This window comes from Sarcophilus harrisii, chromosome 4 (genome assembly GCF_902635505.1).
Source record: "Sarcophilus harrisii chromosome 4, mSarHar1.11, whole genome shotgun sequence".
Taxonomy (NCBI): Eukaryota; Metazoa; Chordata; class Mammalia; order Dasyuromorphia; family Dasyuridae; genus Sarcophilus; species Sarcophilus harrisii.
The window spans coordinates 307,730,146-307,747,933 of NC_045429.1; the positions used below are offsets into that span (position 1 = coordinate 307,730,146).

At 38.9% G+C, this 17,788-nt stretch overlaps 2 protein-coding genes across 2 annotated transcripts; one reads left to right on the top strand and one right to left on the bottom strand.

Moving 5' to 3' along the window:
- Positions 1 to 424: 424 nt before the first annotated feature.
- On the bottom strand, positions 425 to 3,199 carry OXLD1 (oxidoreductase like domain containing 1). The gene is made up of 2 exons (XM_012548593.3): positions 3,036 to 3,199; positions 425 to 1,608 (listed from the first exon to the last, which is right to left on the bottom strand). Exons 1-2 carry the CDS (start codon positions 3,171 to 3,173, stop codon positions 1,183 to 1,185), a joined length of 564 nt encoding a protein of 187 aa, XP_012404047.2. The 5' UTR covers positions 3,174 to 3,199; the 3' UTR covers positions 425 to 1,182.
- A 48-nt stretch (positions 3,200 to 3,247) lies between these two features.
- CCDC137 (coiled-coil domain containing 137) lies at positions 3,248 to 11,564 on the top strand. The gene is made up of 6 exons (XM_003768612.4): positions 3,248 to 3,450; positions 4,932 to 5,062; positions 6,841 to 7,069; positions 9,734 to 9,816; positions 10,493 to 10,572; positions 10,841 to 11,564. Exons 1-6 carry the CDS (start codon positions 3,311 to 3,313, stop codon positions 11,051 to 11,053), a joined length of 876 nt encoding a protein of 291 aa, XP_003768660.1. The 5' UTR covers positions 3,248 to 3,310; the 3' UTR covers positions 11,054 to 11,564.
- Positions 11,565 to 17,788: the final 6,224 nt, after the last annotated feature.

The window sequence follows — 17,788 nt, forward strand, 5'->3', positions numbered from 1 at the left end:
GACAAGAATACCATCTAGATTATAAGCTTTAGGAACTAGAAGAATGTTGGTATCTATCTACAGTAATAGGGAAGGTGAGAGGAGGGATGGTTGTAGGGGGAAAGATTATTGAGTTTGGCTTTGAATATGCTTTAGTTTAAGCTATCTACTATATCCAGTGAGAGCTATCTGAAAGTTGGATATGTGAATCTGGAGGTTAGCCAAGAAGTTAAGGGGGGACAAATTTGAGAATCCTCAGCAAGGATATGGTGAATAAATCCACAGGAGCTGATAAGATCAACAACTGAAGAGAGCGGAAGGCTTCCGACAGAACCCTGTGGGAAATCTCTTTATTGAAATTTGATAATTCAATGTATTTTCTACTGCTAATATGTCATGATTCAGAGTTCTGTAACTTTATTCACAGACTACAATCTAAGCAACCCAGACTTAAAGTGCAATTTATTATTCAGCAGTGATCATTTGCCAAAATCAACTTACTTCTTTGAAATATAAGAAATATTTATTGTGTCTACCATTTGCCAGGTACTGTACTTGTTTGCAGTGATACAAAGATAAATTCCTTGCCCTCAAGGAACTGATTTTAACTACAATAAAAATTATTACCAAATATGGATTTAACTGTCCTCACTTCAGTCAACCACATGAAGATTATTATAAGCCACCCTTTCAAAATTAAGTTTAAGTGCTAGCTGCCTACCCAAACCCTTTCTTAAATGCCCCAGCTTCTAGTTTTAACCTTCTCCTGAAATAATTTAACAGAACTTTTTTTCTACATGGTTTATCTTGTTTTAGTAATCTACAAAATCTGTATATTAATTAGTTCAATAATTTTAATCTATAAGCTCCTAGAAGAGATTGTAGCTATATTTTAAATTTTTATATATTTTATACATTTTTATATATTGCCACATAATTGATAATTTATATGTGAATGAAGAATTACAAGCAGACTAAAAAGTTACCACTAAGGCAGTTTTAATTGTTTGAAGAATCATCTCTAAAAAAGAAACACAATCAGTGGCACACAGTTCCAGTTGAAATATTTTCAGGCAAGGTCAATAAATACTCATCCTATTACTATTTACTTTTTATCCAAAGGCCTCTGGAAAAAGGAGGCACAAAAATCATTAGAGGAGATTATAGTTCCCTGAGAAACAGCTGCCAGGTGGAACGAAGCAATCAGTCTTTCTCTCTCATTCTGAGCTGGATCTCCATCTTGATAAAGGTCTTTATATTCTCATCTTGGATGTGTTCATCCAGAGCAGCCAATGCTTTGGCTCCACCATCCTGATAGTGCCGTAGGAGCTCCTCAGCATACTCGATCCACACGCAGTTGTGGCAGCCACTCATGCAGCAGTTTGTAGGGGGTGACAACAGTGGGGGCTGAGGATAGAAGGGCTCTGAAGAAGCTTGGTCAGAGGGAGAGGAACCTTTCTGGATGGGAAGTGCATCAGTCTTCATGTTGCTTTTTGGAGTGTCTGCTCCACAATCTTGACCTGTCTCATTTTTCTTAAAAGTCCTCTTGCTGCTGCTGAGGGTTCTACTACAGTACCTGCTGGAAATCCCAAGGAAGTCCAGGTACCTAACACAACTGCAGACTGGCTCCTGTAGATAAGTAAAAATTACTTAAACAGGAAAGGTTTATCTGGTTTGGGGAGAAGCTCTAAGAGAACAATAGTCTACAGGGGAGGTTCTTACCTTCAAATCACCCTGTTATTATACAGTTAATTCTGACATATTCCTCTCCCTGGAACTGGGTGGAAGGTACTCAAGCCAGAACACAAGCTAGACTGGAAGGAACCTTTAAAATAGCTTACTTCTTTATAGATTTATATACTTTATATATATGTACATATATATATAAAGTATATTTATATAAAGTTTATTATATATATATATAAAGCATATTTATATACTTTATTTTACAGATGAGGAAACTAAGACTTGAAGAAATGAAATGATTTATCCATGCTCATATAACTCCTTAAAAGTTTAAGCCCAAATCTCCCGATTTCAAATTCAAGGTACTTTTCCATTGCCTCCCTGGACAAATACTTAGCACAGAGGAGGTGTTAGGGACTTTATTATAGGAGGAGCTAGGAATCCAGTCCTGCCAGAGACTGGAGAATAAATAAGCATGTCCCTGACATCAGAGTCCCTTAAGACCAGGTGACTTACTGGATCCTTGCAGTCTTTAAAGGATATTCACAGTTCTCTACCCCAATAATTAGTGGTAAATGCTGTGCTGGCATCAGCTTTTATTTGTTCTGTCCATTGTTAAAATGTTCTGTGTAAACACTTACATCCGGGAAACTGGCAAACCACAAATGGTACAAACGGATTGATTTACGATGTTATTGATTGTTTAGACTTGAGAAAATTAATAAAACAGATTAAACTTTCCCCCACTTCCAAGTTAAACAATTATTAACACACTAACAACAAATCTTCCTTCCAAACAGAGGACTCGGTGGATAGAGTGCATGAGTTAAAATCCAGTCTCAAACACAAATTGTGTGAGCCTGCTGCAGGAGTGGCTGCCACAACTGCGTGTGGCTCGAGGATGCTGAGGAGCAGGATCCTACGGCACTATCAGGATGGTGGCGCCAAAGCATCGGCTGCTCTGGATGAACACATCCAAGATGAGAATATAAACCAATTTGCCTCAGTTTCCTCATTTGTAAAATGGGGATATTAAAAGCATCAGCCCCCAAGATTGGTGTGAGACAATTGTAAAGCACAGCGTCTGCGCACATAGTAAGCGTTAGATAAATGCTGACTATTATTGGTTACTACTAACATCATTACTATCAGCCTAAGGCCCTGAAAGGCTTAAAGACCTGGTCCACCCACGATCCCGGTGAAACACAAATTTGTTCTTCTCGGCCCGGTCCTGCGCGTTCACCGCGAGCTCCCTCGGTCACTAACACTAGCCCCAAGCCTGCGCGGTCACCACCTTCCGGTGACCTTTGCCCTTTGGCTCGCTAGGCTTAAATCCCTTGGCCCTCCATCCGCGGGTCCCCGCTACTTGCCCGGCGGAAGGGAGCAGCGTATACAGCGGCAGCCGCCAATCTTCCCCGGCTGCTAGTGCACCGAAGCAGCAGCAGCATCCCGGCTAGGTGAAGAGCGTGCCCCTTCCCATGGGGGGCGGGGGAAGCTGCCTCCCCCATGAATGGCGGCCAGGCAGACCAATCATAGACCCCGACCCGTGGGAAGAAGGTGGGACAGAAAAGTTTGAGGGTGGGGTTGAGCTGTGCCGGAGCGGAAGGCGGAAGTGCGACCACGTGGGGCGTGAGGGTGGTGGAGGATGGCGAAAGCTCGGCCTGGGCACCCCAGACCCCAGGGGCCGGCGGGGTCTGCTTCCCGAAACCCGCGGAGACATCAGGGACAACCAGAACAGCCGAAACGAGGGAAGCAACCTCCGACGCCGCAGCCCGGACAGGCTAGGTACGACGCGTTCCCCCAACTCACGTCATCGTCGCCCCTCCCCAGCCAATCAGAATTCAACCGAATTTTCGAATGCCATATTAATTCATATGTTAATTCCACAAGATAAGTAATGCAACTAATTAATAGTAAAAACAACAGTGATGTTTGCTAGTTAGTATTATCACCTAATACTAGTGTAACCGGAACAGGTTAAAAATAACGATGGTCACCGTGAGCAAGTCGTTAATCTCTAAGCCTCAGTTTCCTCATCTGTAAAATCGGAATAGAGCAGTTAGGTGACACAGGCCCCCAGGCCTGGAGGCAAGAAAACGTCCTTCGTTCAAATCCGGCCTCAGGCGTGTACTAGCTGGGTTACCTACTGGGTGAGTCACTTAACCCTGTTTGCCCCAGTTTCCTCATTTGTAAAATGAACTGGAAAAGGAAAAAAAAAAGCCACTTCAGTATCTCTGCCAAGAAAACCCCAAATGGGGTCACAAAGAGTCAGACACGACTAAAGTGACCGAACAATAAAATGGGAATGATACCTGGTCCCCAAAAGTCTTTGTACTGTTTATTGTATGGTAATTTAAGGTCTACAAAATGTTTTTGGATATCATCCCTCACATCTGCTTTGGTCTTCTTTGTTTTCAAGCTCACTTAAGTACTCCGCACCAGTCAAGTTGTGAAAATGTTTTTTTTAGTGAAAAAAAGAATGAAAGAGTTTAAGAGAGAACAGGTTGTCCTGAAATACTGAGATTATGCTGTAGTGGCAAGGAATTTGGCACTTGGTATATATAATTCTCATTTAGCCAAGTTATAATAGTGGAATAGTTGAACAAGGCGTTATGACTTTAGGCCACTTTTCTCAGCCTATTTCAATACTTCTAAAATGAAAACTTTGTAGTATATATTTGTAGTATATTATCTTTGTATTATATATTTGTAGTATATAATCTATTAAAATCTAGAGCTGAAGGGAATCTCAAAACTCATCTAATCTACCACCCCCACTTTTTTACTGATAAGGAAACTGAGGCCTAAGGAAGCTAAGGAATATACATAAAGTAGAAAGTGGCAGAGAAGCAAGATTTCATGCTAATATACTGTATAAAATACAGTATTATACATGCTAATATACTGTATAAAACACAGACACACACTTTGGAAATACTGGGACATTATTTCTCTCATATTTGGGGCCTGAGTTATCAAGATCTCTTCAAGTTCAAAAATGTGAAATAATGTTCATTTAATGTGAAATAACTAATTAACTAGTGGGATCTTGACTGATGCATAGAAAACAAATGAGGTGGTGATTAATCTGATTGTGATTAGACCCATGAGAATTCAGTTTAGGCTACAACAGTTGTAGGTAAATGATGAGCCCCAACCAAGATACACATACCAAGAGTCACCAGTATAATCACCAGCTCGGAGTGGAAGGTGTTCAGAAGGAGCTAACACATTTCTTGTGTGTTTTTTTTTTTTTTTCTTTCTAGAAAAGAAAATAAGAAAGTAAACTCTAAGCCCAAGAACTTGGATGATCAAGAGATTCCTTTCCGACTTCGGGAAATTATGAAGAGCCGCCAGGAGATGAAAAAGCACATCAGCAAAAAGAAACGAAAAGCAGGTAGCATACGCTGGGTTATTTCCTAGCTGTGGGAGTAGTGCTGGAGAACACACACCTTTTGTGTGGTCTTAACTTGTGATTTCAGGGAGTTCTTTGTGTAGATGCTCAGCACTTATGCACAGCCACATGTCCTGTTACTCAGGGGCTCTGGGAGGTGAAGTAACCTGTCTGTAACACAGATCCATAAGCTCCTCTCCATCGCTCTAAAACATCTTTAATTCATTTCCATTTAGTTCAATGTAAATTGAATATACTCTGTGTGGTGAATACTGAGAGAAATGAAAATACAGGCTCTGCCCTCAAGGAGTTAATGAACTAGTAGGAGCATTAAACAGAAACACAATTACTACATTGTGGCTAAAGGGCTCCACCTTTTCCCACACACACCCACAATTTATAGGTTGGATTCAAAGGATTAAGTTGCTCAGTTTATAGAACTTGGTGTCTCTGTGCTCCTAAGCCACATAGCTCACAAATTAAAGTTGACAGTTTTCTGCAATCTGTCCAAGAGAGTAAAAAAAAGATTAGGGAAAGCCTCCATACCCAGGGCTGTCTTCTAATTCCTCTTCTGCATTTTCTTTTCTTTTGTTAAAAAAAGTTTTCAATAGTATTTTATTTTTCTAATTATGTGAAGATAGTTTTCAGCATTCATTTTTGTAAGATTTTGAGTTCCATGTTTTCTCCCTGACCCTCCCCCCTTCCCAAGGTAGCAAACAATCTGAAATAGGTTATTTTTCTGCATTTTTTAATATTTTCATATGCAGATGGGCTACTCTGGGTCAGCAAAAGGTCATATCTTTAAGTCTTATAGTCTGTTACCTGCCCTTTGTATCCTTTAATGTCATCTAACTTGACTGGAGAACTCAATTGATAGAGAGTTCCCAAAAAACCATATTCACCCTCATCAGAGCCATAAAGTTGAATATATAACCTATCAGGGAGTATTTCAAGGATTATAAAAGAGGTAACATTGGTCTAGGAGCAGGAAGATAGTATGGATTAAATGGATTGTGAGCTGTGTCATGATGGATGGATGATACTTTAGTTGGCAGAAAGTCAAGAAAGAGAAAAAGCATGAACTAAGGTATAGACATGGGGAAATCCAGATACATCAGTACTTCAGACTAGCTAGCCCCTAGGATACATGTGGAGTGGAGGAGGTAGAAGGAGAGTAACGATGAATGCAAGTTCCGACTTCATGCTTTCTAGGTCCTTTCCAGTTTGAACTTTCTGATCATTTTGCTTTGAATTGCGCCTCATTAAAAATCTTTTTTCCCCAACTCTCTTTCCAGCAAGAGTTCTTAACCTGGGCTTCCTAAACTTTATTTTTTAGGGCAGGATCAGAACAATTTCGTACTCATTGATTTATTTTGTAATCCTGTAATCTTTATCATTCCTTTATGCATTTAGGATATGCATATGAAGAAATATTATTCTGAGGTGGTGTCCAAACAATTAATCAGGTTGCTGAAGGGGTCCATGACAAAAAAGATTAAGAACACTTGCTTTATGGGAAGTGTAATTTTAGGATAGATTACATTGATTAAAGCTGACAAATCTTTTTTTTTTTCCCTTATAGAATAGAATAAATAAATCTCCCCCATTTCTGAGATTTTTGGCATACTGTAAAAAGTATGAGAGTCGGGAGGTTTGGGTTCTTGACCCACTTCTGCCACTAATAATCTCTGTGACCTTTACCAGTCTGGGTCTCACCATCCCTCTCCATAAAATGAATGATTGCTTATTCAGGTCACTTTCTGTTCTGGTTGTTTCCCTAGTCCAAGTGGCTTTCAGGCAAAAGTTTGAGAAGGAAGCAATGGGATCCCTGTCAGACATCCCAGTTCCCAAGTTCAAGCAGGGGAAGAAGGAGTCGGACAAAGCCTATGTCCACCGAATGGAACAAGAGGCTCAGCATGTGATCTTCCTCAGTGAGAACCAAGTGGAACGGAAACCTGAGAAGGAAGAAGCTCCTCAGCAAAAGAAAGAGAAATCTCAGCGGAAAAAAGAGTGAGTCGGGCTTGGCTGGCTTGTGGATATTGCCAGGGCAGCGGGACTTTAGAGGCTTCTAGACCTCAGAGCACTAACTGCACTCCAGATTGCATTGACTAGCAGCAATGATGGTGATCCACCAGCAGGTGGCGACAGAAACCCCCACATAATTCTTGAGGCAGACCTGGAGAAGCAAATTTTCAGTTTCAGTCAAATCAGTCAACAGAAATGTGTAATTAAATTTCCTGCCTTTAAGGAGTTTGAGATCTAGTTCAGGAAACAATAAGTGAAACATGTAAGACATCCAACAGAACAGGATACTGTGTGAATAGTCAGTTGTGTGGCAAGGGCTAGTCTAATACAAGCATTTATTTTAAGCTCTTGCTATGTGCAGAGTACAACGTGCATGCATTGGGAAGATGCAAAGACAGAAATAAACAGTCCCTGCTTTCAAGAAGCTTAAATTCCACAGGGGGATAGCGCACGTGAGCATGTTAGTATACATGTAATTAAGGGGGGAAAGAAGAGAACAACAAGCAAGAAATGGTACCTACATGAGCCAGATCTGAGATGATGATGGTGGTGGTGGTGATGATGACGACAAGAATAGATGGATAGCATTTATATAACTTAAAACATTTAAGGTCTGCTACGTGCTTTAACTTATATAGAACTTTCTGAAGTACATGCCATTATTATCCCCATTTTACAGATAAACAAATTGAGGTTGGTAGTAAAGTGAATTATCCAAGGTCACAAAGCCATTAAGTATATAAAGCTGGTTTTGAGCTCAGGTTTTCCTGACTCCAGGCCCACTCACTCATCCATTGAGCTACCTACTGCCTAATGGACTAGTCTCTGTGAAGACATGGGGTTGGAGGGGTAGAATGCTGAGTTTGAGGAACCCCATGGAGACCATTTGTGATCACAAAGTGTCTCATGGGCAAGATGGCCAGAATAAAAAGTTCTATTGCTGGCTATTTGTGGACTCCATTATTCCTAGAGTTTCTTTCTTCTACCTTACTCTAGTTATAGCTCTTTTCCTTTCCTTAGTGTGCCAATTTCTTGGATTTAAACATTGAAACACTTTGTCCTGGAGTCCCACTAACTCAGGCTTTGTTAGAAGGATGTTGTATTTGGATCTCAACATTTATTAGGTTTTGGGGCTTTTTCTAAAATTTGCAGTTGTCCAAGAAGCTGGGAGATAGCACTTTTGTTGTTGAGTGATAAAATCAGGCTCCACAAAGATATGATCATTGGGTTAAAATAAAATTAATAAGAATAAATAGAAAGTTTGTTCAAAAGCTCAAGTACAAGGTAAAGCAAAATGGGACTAGAAATATTTTTCATGTGAAAAAGATTTCAGAATTTTAGTGAACTATAAACTCAGTTTGAATCAGCAATGTATTGTGGCTAACCAAAAAAAAAAAAAAAAAAACCCAAAAAAAGCTAAGCTTATCTTAGAAGGAAGGAAAGGAAACAAATTCTCATTAAGCACCCCAGGACCGGGCACTGGGCTAAACACTTTACAAATTCATAAATTGTTTTGAACCTCTCATTTGATCCTCAAAACAACTAAGTGCTATTTTTCCTATTTTACAGTAGAGGCAACTAAAGCAAACAGAGTTTAAGTGTCTTGCCCAGAGTCATACAGCTAATACTGGTTTGAGGCCAGATTTGAACTTGGGTCTCCTTGATTCCAGTTCCAGTATTCAATCTACTGTGTCATCTAGTTGTCTTTTAAGTGACATTAAAAGATGTTTATCATCCATATTCCTACCACATCTGGATTATCGTGTCCAATTCTGAGTGTCACATTTTCCAGAGGAAAACATCCAGGATAATGAAGGGTCTCAGAATTGAGCCACAGAAGAATCATTTGGATTTGAAACCTTCAACCTAGAAAAGAAAAGAACTAATTTGAAGTACCTAGAAGTAGGTGGGCACTTCAAATGTATGGTAAGTTTGTTATATAGAACTGTTAGACTTGAATGTGATTGGTTCTTGGGTGTCTGAACTAAAATTATTGGGTAGAAATTACAAGAAATCTGTTTTCAGGACAGTGTAAAAACAAACTTTCTTCTTAGTAATGCTATCCAGAAATGGAATGATGGGGGAAAGAGCAGCCTGGGTAAGCCTTCAATGGGGCTGCTATAGATTAATTAATGCTATGTAGGGATGTTGAATAAAAGTGTATCTGAGTCCTATAAGACAGAGTTCTCTGATTATTCTTGACTATTCTAAGGCATTTTGGAAATTTCCAGAGAGGGTAATCTTCTTGTACCTTCTAATCCATTTTCTTTTCTTCTCTAACTGTTTTACTTTTTACTTATGGTTATTAACTTTTGGATAGTTGGCAGAGTGGGCTGGGCTGGGAACCAGGAAGACTCATCTTCTTGAGTTCAAATTTGACCTCAAACACTTAGTGGTTGTATGAATGACCCTGGGCAAGTCACTTACCCGCGTACTTCAGTTTCCTTATCTGTAAAATGATCCAGAGAAGGGCATGGAAATCTACTCCAGTATCTTTGCTAAGAAAATCCCAAATGGAGTCAGGAAGAATCAAACATGACAACAACAGCAACAATTGAGTGCACATGGACATGAGAGAGAGTTGGATATCAATTTAGCATTTTAGAAAAAAAAAAAAATTTTTAAATGAATCATATTTTGGCTTTTTAGGTTCCAGAGACGGCGTTTGGATAAAGTTCGACATCAGAAAGAGGAAAAGGCAATAGCCAGCTTGGAAAAAGAACTATTTCAAGGTAGTGCTTGGAATTTGTCTCCCTGCTTTTGCAAATGGGGCCAGAAGAAATGGCTACATTTTAGATATTTCTAAGAACTTGCGTATCCAAGAGCAGGTTAGCTAGCATCCAGTGGTTTCAGCCATGCCACTTGTGGAATCTTTTAATAATAAATATAATCACAGGACTTGGAGTCCCACCAAATCAGACTTTGTTAGAAGAATGTTATATTTGGATCTCTGAAACTATTACTGGTATAAATTTACCTTTATTGAATATTTATTAGGTTTTTGGGCTTTTTCTAAAATTTTTCCATGTATATCATGGCATGATGTTTGCAGATCCCTTTGTATACATTATCTTACTTGATCTGACAGCCTTTTACTTTTTTTCTGTGGATAGGGGCTCAGAGTGGTTCACATAATAAGGATCAAGGATGAAATTCAAGCTCATGTTTCACCTGACTCCAGAGATGGCACTTTGTATCTGGTTCACTACTGTAGCCACAGCCATATGTGATACAATCTGAACTGAAATTGGATTTTCTCTCTGGAGTTATTTTTAATAGTGAAGGTAGAGCAGGTTGTAGGTGGTTCTTGATTAAAGAAGGGGGCAGGAAGAGATGAGATGTGAGGGTTTGGCTATGTAGCCCACATCCTATAATATGTTGTTCTCAATCCTTCTCTTCTCATTGTAGATTCTGTGAAATTTGGTGAAGTTGTCCTTCAGCCTCCAGAATTAACAGCAAAGCCAAGAAAGAGTACAAATAGTGACAAGGTAATGCGGGGCCTGAGTGAGAGGGGCAACATGTCATATTAATGGTTCTTGTGAAATGGCCTTCTCTATCACTTTTCCGATGAAGATTGGTTTGGTGGGGCTTCTGGGTAGCACCTGGGATGTGTGTCCTGGTCTGTGTGGTAGGTAGACCTTAGGCTTGAGGGGGCTCTGAGTTATTCACACAGGCCCTGGTACTGATCTTAGTGCTGAGAACAGCCCTCTCTCCTGGGTCCCAACCTTCCATCCTTATTGCTCCCTTTTTCCTCAGCTCGGCAAGAAGTCGCTGTTGCTTACAAGCCTCCTGACCCCTAGCAGTGCCCTCCAGCCCCCAGGCATCTCCCTAGCTCGCCAGCGGATTGTGGCAGAGGAGAGAGAGCGTGTTGTACGGGCCTACAGGGAGCTCAAGAAACACAAGCAGCAACAGCTAGAGCAAAGGCAGGCCTCTAGCCCATCGGAGGGGAAGCCAAAGAAAATGGCATGAGGAAGGGCCCCGGGCATTTATGGGACTTGATGCTGGTTTCCAGGAATAATGGTGATGACACTCTCCTCATAGAGGCAGAAGAACTTAGACATATTTGGCCTCCCCTTTTTGCTAGCTACTGCAGGAGCTAGGAAATTACCTCTGAGTGGAATAAAATGATTCTGAACAACTGAGAAATAGCACTCAGTATCAGGCTGCCAAGCATGAACAGTTTCTGGGACCAAAAATGCTCGAGTGGTCCCTGGCTTATTCCCACAATATATGCTAGGGCTTTGCCTGCCTGGTGCCAAGAGACCTGATAGTTGCTATGGCCCAAAGACGGAGCTTCCTATGCATTTACCAGCCAAGATATTTCCCAGGAACTGCCGAAGTCCTAGAAACACTGATTATCCTATATGATTGATTGTGCATTTTTGTATCACATTGATACTGGATTTGTGGAAGGTAAAATTGTGAGAGGCTGCCAAATTTGGGTATGACTGGTGCTTAATAAATTCCTGATTTGATTGACCACTTGTAATTTTTATCTACAACCCTGAACAGTGAAACTTGGTAACATCATGTTCTGCCTTGGCTTTTATTTTTTCCTGCTGCTGGAAACAATGTACATGGATGGCAGGCCTAAGAGCACTGGACTGGAGAAGGATCACATCCTATCCATTACCTTATCACATCTGTATTAAGTGTAGGATTCTGGACAAGTCATTTAACCCTGTTTGCCTCAGCTCCTCATCTGTAAAATGAGCTGGAGAAGGACATAGCGAAATATTCTAGTATCTTTGCCAAAGAAACCCAAACAAACCCCAAAATGAGGTCATAGAGATTTGGAAAAAACTGAACAGCCATATGTTACACTAATTGTGGCAACTGAAATTGAGTAACCTGCTCAGAATTCTGAGCGGAGGCTGATTATTTTTCTAGATTATTTATTCTTGCTGAATTTCTGCATATGTTACACTAACTGTGGCAACTGAAATTGAGTAACCTCAGAATTCTGAGCGGAGGCTGATTATTTTTCTAGATTATTTATTCTTGCTGAATTTCTGCAACATGTTTTAATATGCTGGAATTTAAGAAATAGTAGGATTTTAGAGCTTGTGAAGGGATCTTAGTAGTAAACTAGTAGAAGTTCCGCTCATATAACTACTGATGAGGAAATCGAGACCTGGAGATGTTCAGATTGTGTCAAGGTCATACAAGAAGTAGCATCAAGATTCATTATCAGTGATCACTGCTCTCTATGCTTTGGCCCTATCTGATACTGTAAAAGCCCATTCTCAATCCAAAACTTCAGCATTCCAGCATCCTTGTCCCAGCCTCTAAGACAACCAGTCCAGCACCAAGTCCTTCTACTTTCTCCATAACTCAGATCCCCTTTACCAACCCTACACCTCCATCTGAGCCGGGTTAATTAATGCCTAGGAGTCACAGTATTTTCTGCCCTGGCTTCTTACCTGTGACTACTTACAGTGACCTCAAAATTATCTACTGTACTTGTCACTAAGGTTATCTGCAGATCAGATAGAAGGTTTCTTGGGTGTTTCCTGTTTTTATCCCCCATTTTATTCTCAACTTTGGTCAAAGACATACTTAGGATTAAAGTAAAGGGAGATTCTCAAGTGCCTGTAATGTTGCTAATAAGGTATATGAGGCCCTGCTGACCTCTCTTCATTTTATGCTAACTTTGGGATTTCACAGATGACATAGGTTTGATTTTCATCTCTATACAGATTCCCAGATCTGTGCATCCAGACCTAATTTCTGCTCAACTCTAATCCAGCATTACCTTTAGAATCCTGAACTGGAAATCCCATAAGCATTTCAAACACCACATATCTTCAAAACAGCTTACCTTTTTCTCTAAACAATCTTTTTCCAAACTTCCCTTTTGCTGCCAAGGTACCATCTCAGGCTTCTGGCTTTAGTGTCATGTTGAACCCTCACTATCATCCCACTTATCCAATTCTTTACTAAATCTTTTTTCTAACTTCACAACATATTCCATGTATTTTCCCTTCCCATTTACCCAGCCCATCACCCTAGTTCAAGCCTTTATCATCTACATTAGGGAACTAAACTTTTTCCATTCATGTCACCTTTTCACCCAAGAAATTTTTACAATACTCCAGTCGTATAAGTATATAAAATAAATGTACAAATCAAACATTTACTGAAAATCATAATCTTGTGACCCTATAATCAATTACAAGACCCTACATGGGGTTGACTCACAGAAGCTTTGACTTAGACCATGACAACAATTTCCCATTTTATCTTCTTCATATCTTTCTACACTCCATCCACAACTCAGTGCCAAAGTGATTTTTGTTAAAGCATGGGTCTGCCCATATTTACCCCGCTATTCAATCCCACTGATTTCCCATTACTTCCAGGATCTTTTGACATTTAAAGCTCTGGCCCTACCTTTCTAGCCTAATTTCATTTTATTCTCCATGTAGTCTATGTGCAAGAAACATGCACATAAATAGTTCATCTTCCTTTATGCCTTTGCTGTCCCCTCTACCTGGAATGGAATTTCCCCTCAAATCGGTCTTTCTGCAGATCTTTCCTGATCTTTCCAGCTCTTCACCACTCAATGCTAGTATCTTCCCTCTGAGATCACCTTCAATCCTTGGTAGGTCTCAAGAGGGATGGCTGTTACTATTCTCAGGGTTCTAGGGCTGATTCAATGGATGGCTTACTCCTACTAACACTAGCTCTCAAGACACCATGGTGTACTTCCCAATAATAATTATTTTCCTTGGATAGGGATAGGAATTAAACTTGTAATTTCATAATTATAGACAACTCAGGTAAAAAAAAAGAAAAAAAAAACTAGTATAGAAGAAATATCTTCAATTCATTGTCCTAGAGCAGAGATGTCAACTTCTGTGTGGCCTCAACTAGATTAAAAAGTAATCCAAAAATGTTTAACATAATAAATAAAAATACAGTAGAAAAAGATAATGTTAATTTGTAGTTTTCTAAGTCCATATCTGCAGAGATCTGTTTCTATTTGAGTTTGATATCACTGGCCTAAAGCAATAACAAATCAAGCAACTTGCCTAAGCCCACACTGTCTTTGCTAGAAGTGGGACTCAGACTTGGTGTCTGGGCCACCTCTAACTATTCTACCACATGACTTTATACTGACCTATAGTTGAGTCTTGAAATTGATAACTATTAAATGAGAGCAATAACAAATATATAATCACTTACAATACTTTAGCTATGACCCCATATCACCACCAAAGTCAATTGTAACACTAAAAATATCAGTGGTTGACTCCACTTGTCTGGAAACTTTTAAATATTACTCCATTCTGTATCTCTAGAGATACCAAGTAAAGTCTCCTATTAAATCCTATTCATATGTAAATTCAAAAAACAGCTTCTTCAGAAAACATCTTCATTTCTTTTCTATGTCTTCTTCAATGATAAGAAAAGTCTTTAGTTTTCCAGAGCTAATATTATTAATGGTATCTATGAACTCTATGAAGTAATGCCTAACAGCTTTAAAAAAGGAAAAAAAAAACACCCTCTGATTTTATATGGAAACACATGCATTTATAGTTCAAATTCTTTATAGATTCTCATGGCTCACAGATGAACACACCCTGCCCCACTCCCATTAATTCAGCCTGACTCTATAGGGATAGGTCCTTCACAATAATCCATTTCTCAACTGTCCCTCCCAGCTGTCCACACCAACTGTTTTTTAATATTCAATTTGTTCTTAAAGTTATAGTAACAATATCTGTTATCCAATTCCAGAGGTCTGGTGAAATTTTCTATCCTCTTTAACAGAGAAGCAATAGATCCTAGATGTAGAATAAGATACAGATTTGTGGTCACGGCCAATTTGGGAATTAGTTTTGCTTAACTATGCATAATTTTCACAAGGGCTTTCTTTTTCACCAAGTGATTGGCTGGAAGAACAAGGAGTAATAGGGATGAGAGGAAGGAAGAGAAAAAGGGAGAAAGAAAAAGGGAGAGAGAGAAAAGGGGGGTGGAATTGAGGCATCTTTTTTTTTTTATGCCAAAAAATAGAAGGCCAGAAAAAAGCATTTATACTTTTTTTTTAATATAACTTTTTATTGACAGAACCCATGCCAGGGTAATTTTTTACAACATTATCCCTTACATTTCTGTTCAGATTTTTCCCCTCCCTCTCTCCATCCCCTCCCCCAGATAGCAAGCAGTCCTATACATGTTAAATATGTCACAGTATATCCTAGATACAATATATGTTTGCAGAACCGAACAGTTCTCTTGTTGCACAGGAAGAATTGGATTTAGAAGGTAGAAATAACCCGGGAAGAAAAAGAAAAATGCAAGCAGTTTACATTCATCTCCCATTGTTCTTTCTTTGGGTATAGCTGCTTCTGTCCATCATTGATCAATTGAAACTGAGTTAAATCTCTTTGTCAAAGAAATCCACTTCCATCAGAATACATCCTCATACAGTATCGTTGTTGAAGTATATAATGATCTCCTGGTTCTGCTCATTTCACTCAGCATCAGTTCATGTAAGTCTCTCCAAGCCTCTCTGTATTCATCCTGCTGGTCATTTCTTACAGAACAATAATATTCCATAACATTCATATACCACAATTTATTCAACCATTCTCCAGTTGATGGGCATCCATTCATTTTCCAGTTTCTAGCCACTACAAACAGGGCTGCCACAAACATTTTGGTACATACAGGTTCCTTTCCCTTCTTCAGTATCTCTTTGGGGTATAAACCCAGTAGTAGCACTGCTGGATCAAAGGGCATAATTTGAAAACTTTTGGGGCATAATTCCAGATTGCTCTACAGAATGGTTGGATTCGTTCACAATTCCACCAACAATGCATCAGTGTCACAGTTTTCCTGCATCCCCTCCAACATTCATCATTATTTTTTCCTGTCATCTTAGCCAATCTGACAGGTGTTCAGGTGGTATCTCAGAGTGTCTTAATTTACATTTCTCTGATCAAGAGTGATTTGGAACACTCTTTCATATGAGTGGAAATAGTTTCAATTTCATCATCTGAAAATTGTCTGTTCATATCCTTTGATCATTTATCAACTGGAGAATGGCTTGATTTCTTATAAATTAGAGTCAGTTCTCTATATATTTTGGAAATGAAGCCTTTATCAGAATCTTTAACTGTGAAGATGTTTTCCCAGTTTGTTGCTTCCCTTCTCATCTTGTTTGCATTCGTTTTGTTTGTACATAGGTTTTTTAATTTGATGTAATCAAAATTTTCTATTTTGTGATCAATAATGGTCTCTGCTTCATCTTTGGTCACAAATTTCTTCCTCTTCCACAAGTCTGAGGGATAAACTATCCTATGTTCCTCTAATTTATTTATAATCTCATTCTTTATGTCTAAATCGTGGACCCATTTTGATCTTATCTTGGTATATGGTGTTAAGTGTGGGTCCATGCCTAATTTCTGCCATACTAATTTCCAGTTATCCCAGCAGTTTTTGTCAAATAATGAATTCTTATCCCAAAAGTTAGGATCTTTGGGTTTGTCAAACACTAGATTGCTATAGTTGACTATTCTGTCTTGTGAACCTAACCTATTCCACTGATCAACTAATCTATTTCTTAGCCAATACCAAATGGTTTTGGTGACTGCTGCTTTATAATATAGTTTTAGATCAGGTACAGCTAGGCCACCTTCATTTGATTTTTTTTTCATTAATTCCCTTGAGATTCTCGATCTTTTTTTCTTCCATATGAATTTTGTAGTTATTTTTTCTAGATTATTAAAATATTTTCTTGGAAGTCTGATTGGTATAGCACTAAATAAATAGATTAGTTTAGGGAGCATTGTCATCTTTATTATATTCGCTTGGCCTATCCAAGAGCACTTAATATTTTTCTAATTATTTAAGTCTGACTTTATTTGTGTGGAAAGTTTTTTGTAATTTTCCTCATATAATTCCTGACTTTCCTTTGGTTGATAGATTCCCAAATATTTTATGCTGTTAGTTATTTTGAATGGAATTTCTCTTTGTATCTCTTGCTGTTGGATTTTGTTGGTGATGTATAAAAAGAAGCATTTATACTTAAGAAAAGTACACTGTACATAATAAAGACCTGCAGTTTCACATACAAGTTATTTTTTTTTGTCATTGTACTATGAATGTGGAAATGCCCATTTTATTCTTAAATGTAGGATAAAAAAATTCATTAAAAAATCATGTCTCAGTGATAAAGACATTTAAAGCAAGGATTACATAGGTGGTGAAGAAGCTGCTATTTTAAGTGTGATCAGGGAACCAATCCGTATATAGGATTGCTGTGCATCAGTGGAGTCCCAGAAGAAATTCGAATGCAAGATTTGTAGTGAACAGGTCAGCATAGTTTCATTGCTTTCTCCAGCTAAGAGGGTTTGACATCAGTAGGGCTAGAAAAGCTGAACAACAATGGAGTAATTAATTCAAAAGGTAGAGCACAGAACTTTGTTGAAATGAGTAGCTACAGGGCCAAGACTGACAGGAGGGAAATAGAGCCAGACCACATGAGATGGGCTAAGAGAACAATGAAGGATCAAAGTATATGTTTTTTAAATTATATAGATGTGGTGTTCTTCTTCTTTAAAATAATAATATGATGCTTCTCTCTGGGAGCAGGTTTCTTGGGGAGGTTTTCTGGAGGCAGCCTCAGTTTCAGTTAAAAGTAATAATCACCCAAATGCAGCCAGGTGTTAAAAGTTCAGATCTTTTATTGCTTCC

What these genes read in the sequence shown, in the direction of transcription:
- OXLD1 (XM_012548593.3), bottom strand. Translation starts at nt 3,173, where the DNA reads ATGGGGGAGGCAGCTTCCCCCGCCCCCCATGGGAAGGGGCACGCTCTT. An exon ending in ACGCTGCTCCCTTCCGCCGG is followed by an intron (nt 1,609 to 3,035) that starts GCAAGTAGCGGG and finishes ACTTATCTACAG; the next exon opens with GAGCCAGTCTGCAGTTGTGT.
- CCDC137 (XM_003768612.4), top strand. Translation starts at nt 3,311, where the DNA reads ATGGCGAAAGCTCGGCCTGGGCACCCCAGACCCCAGGGGCCGGCGGGG. An exon ending in GGAAAAAGAACTATTTCAAG is followed by an intron (nt 9,817 to 10,492) that starts GTAGTGCTTGGA and finishes TTCTCATTGTAG; the next exon opens with ATTCTGTGAAATTTGGTGAA. An exon ending in AGAGTACAAATAGTGACAAG is followed by an intron (nt 10,573 to 10,840) that starts GTAATGCGGGGC and finishes CTTTTTCCTCAG; the next exon opens with CTCGGCAAGAAGTCGCTGTT.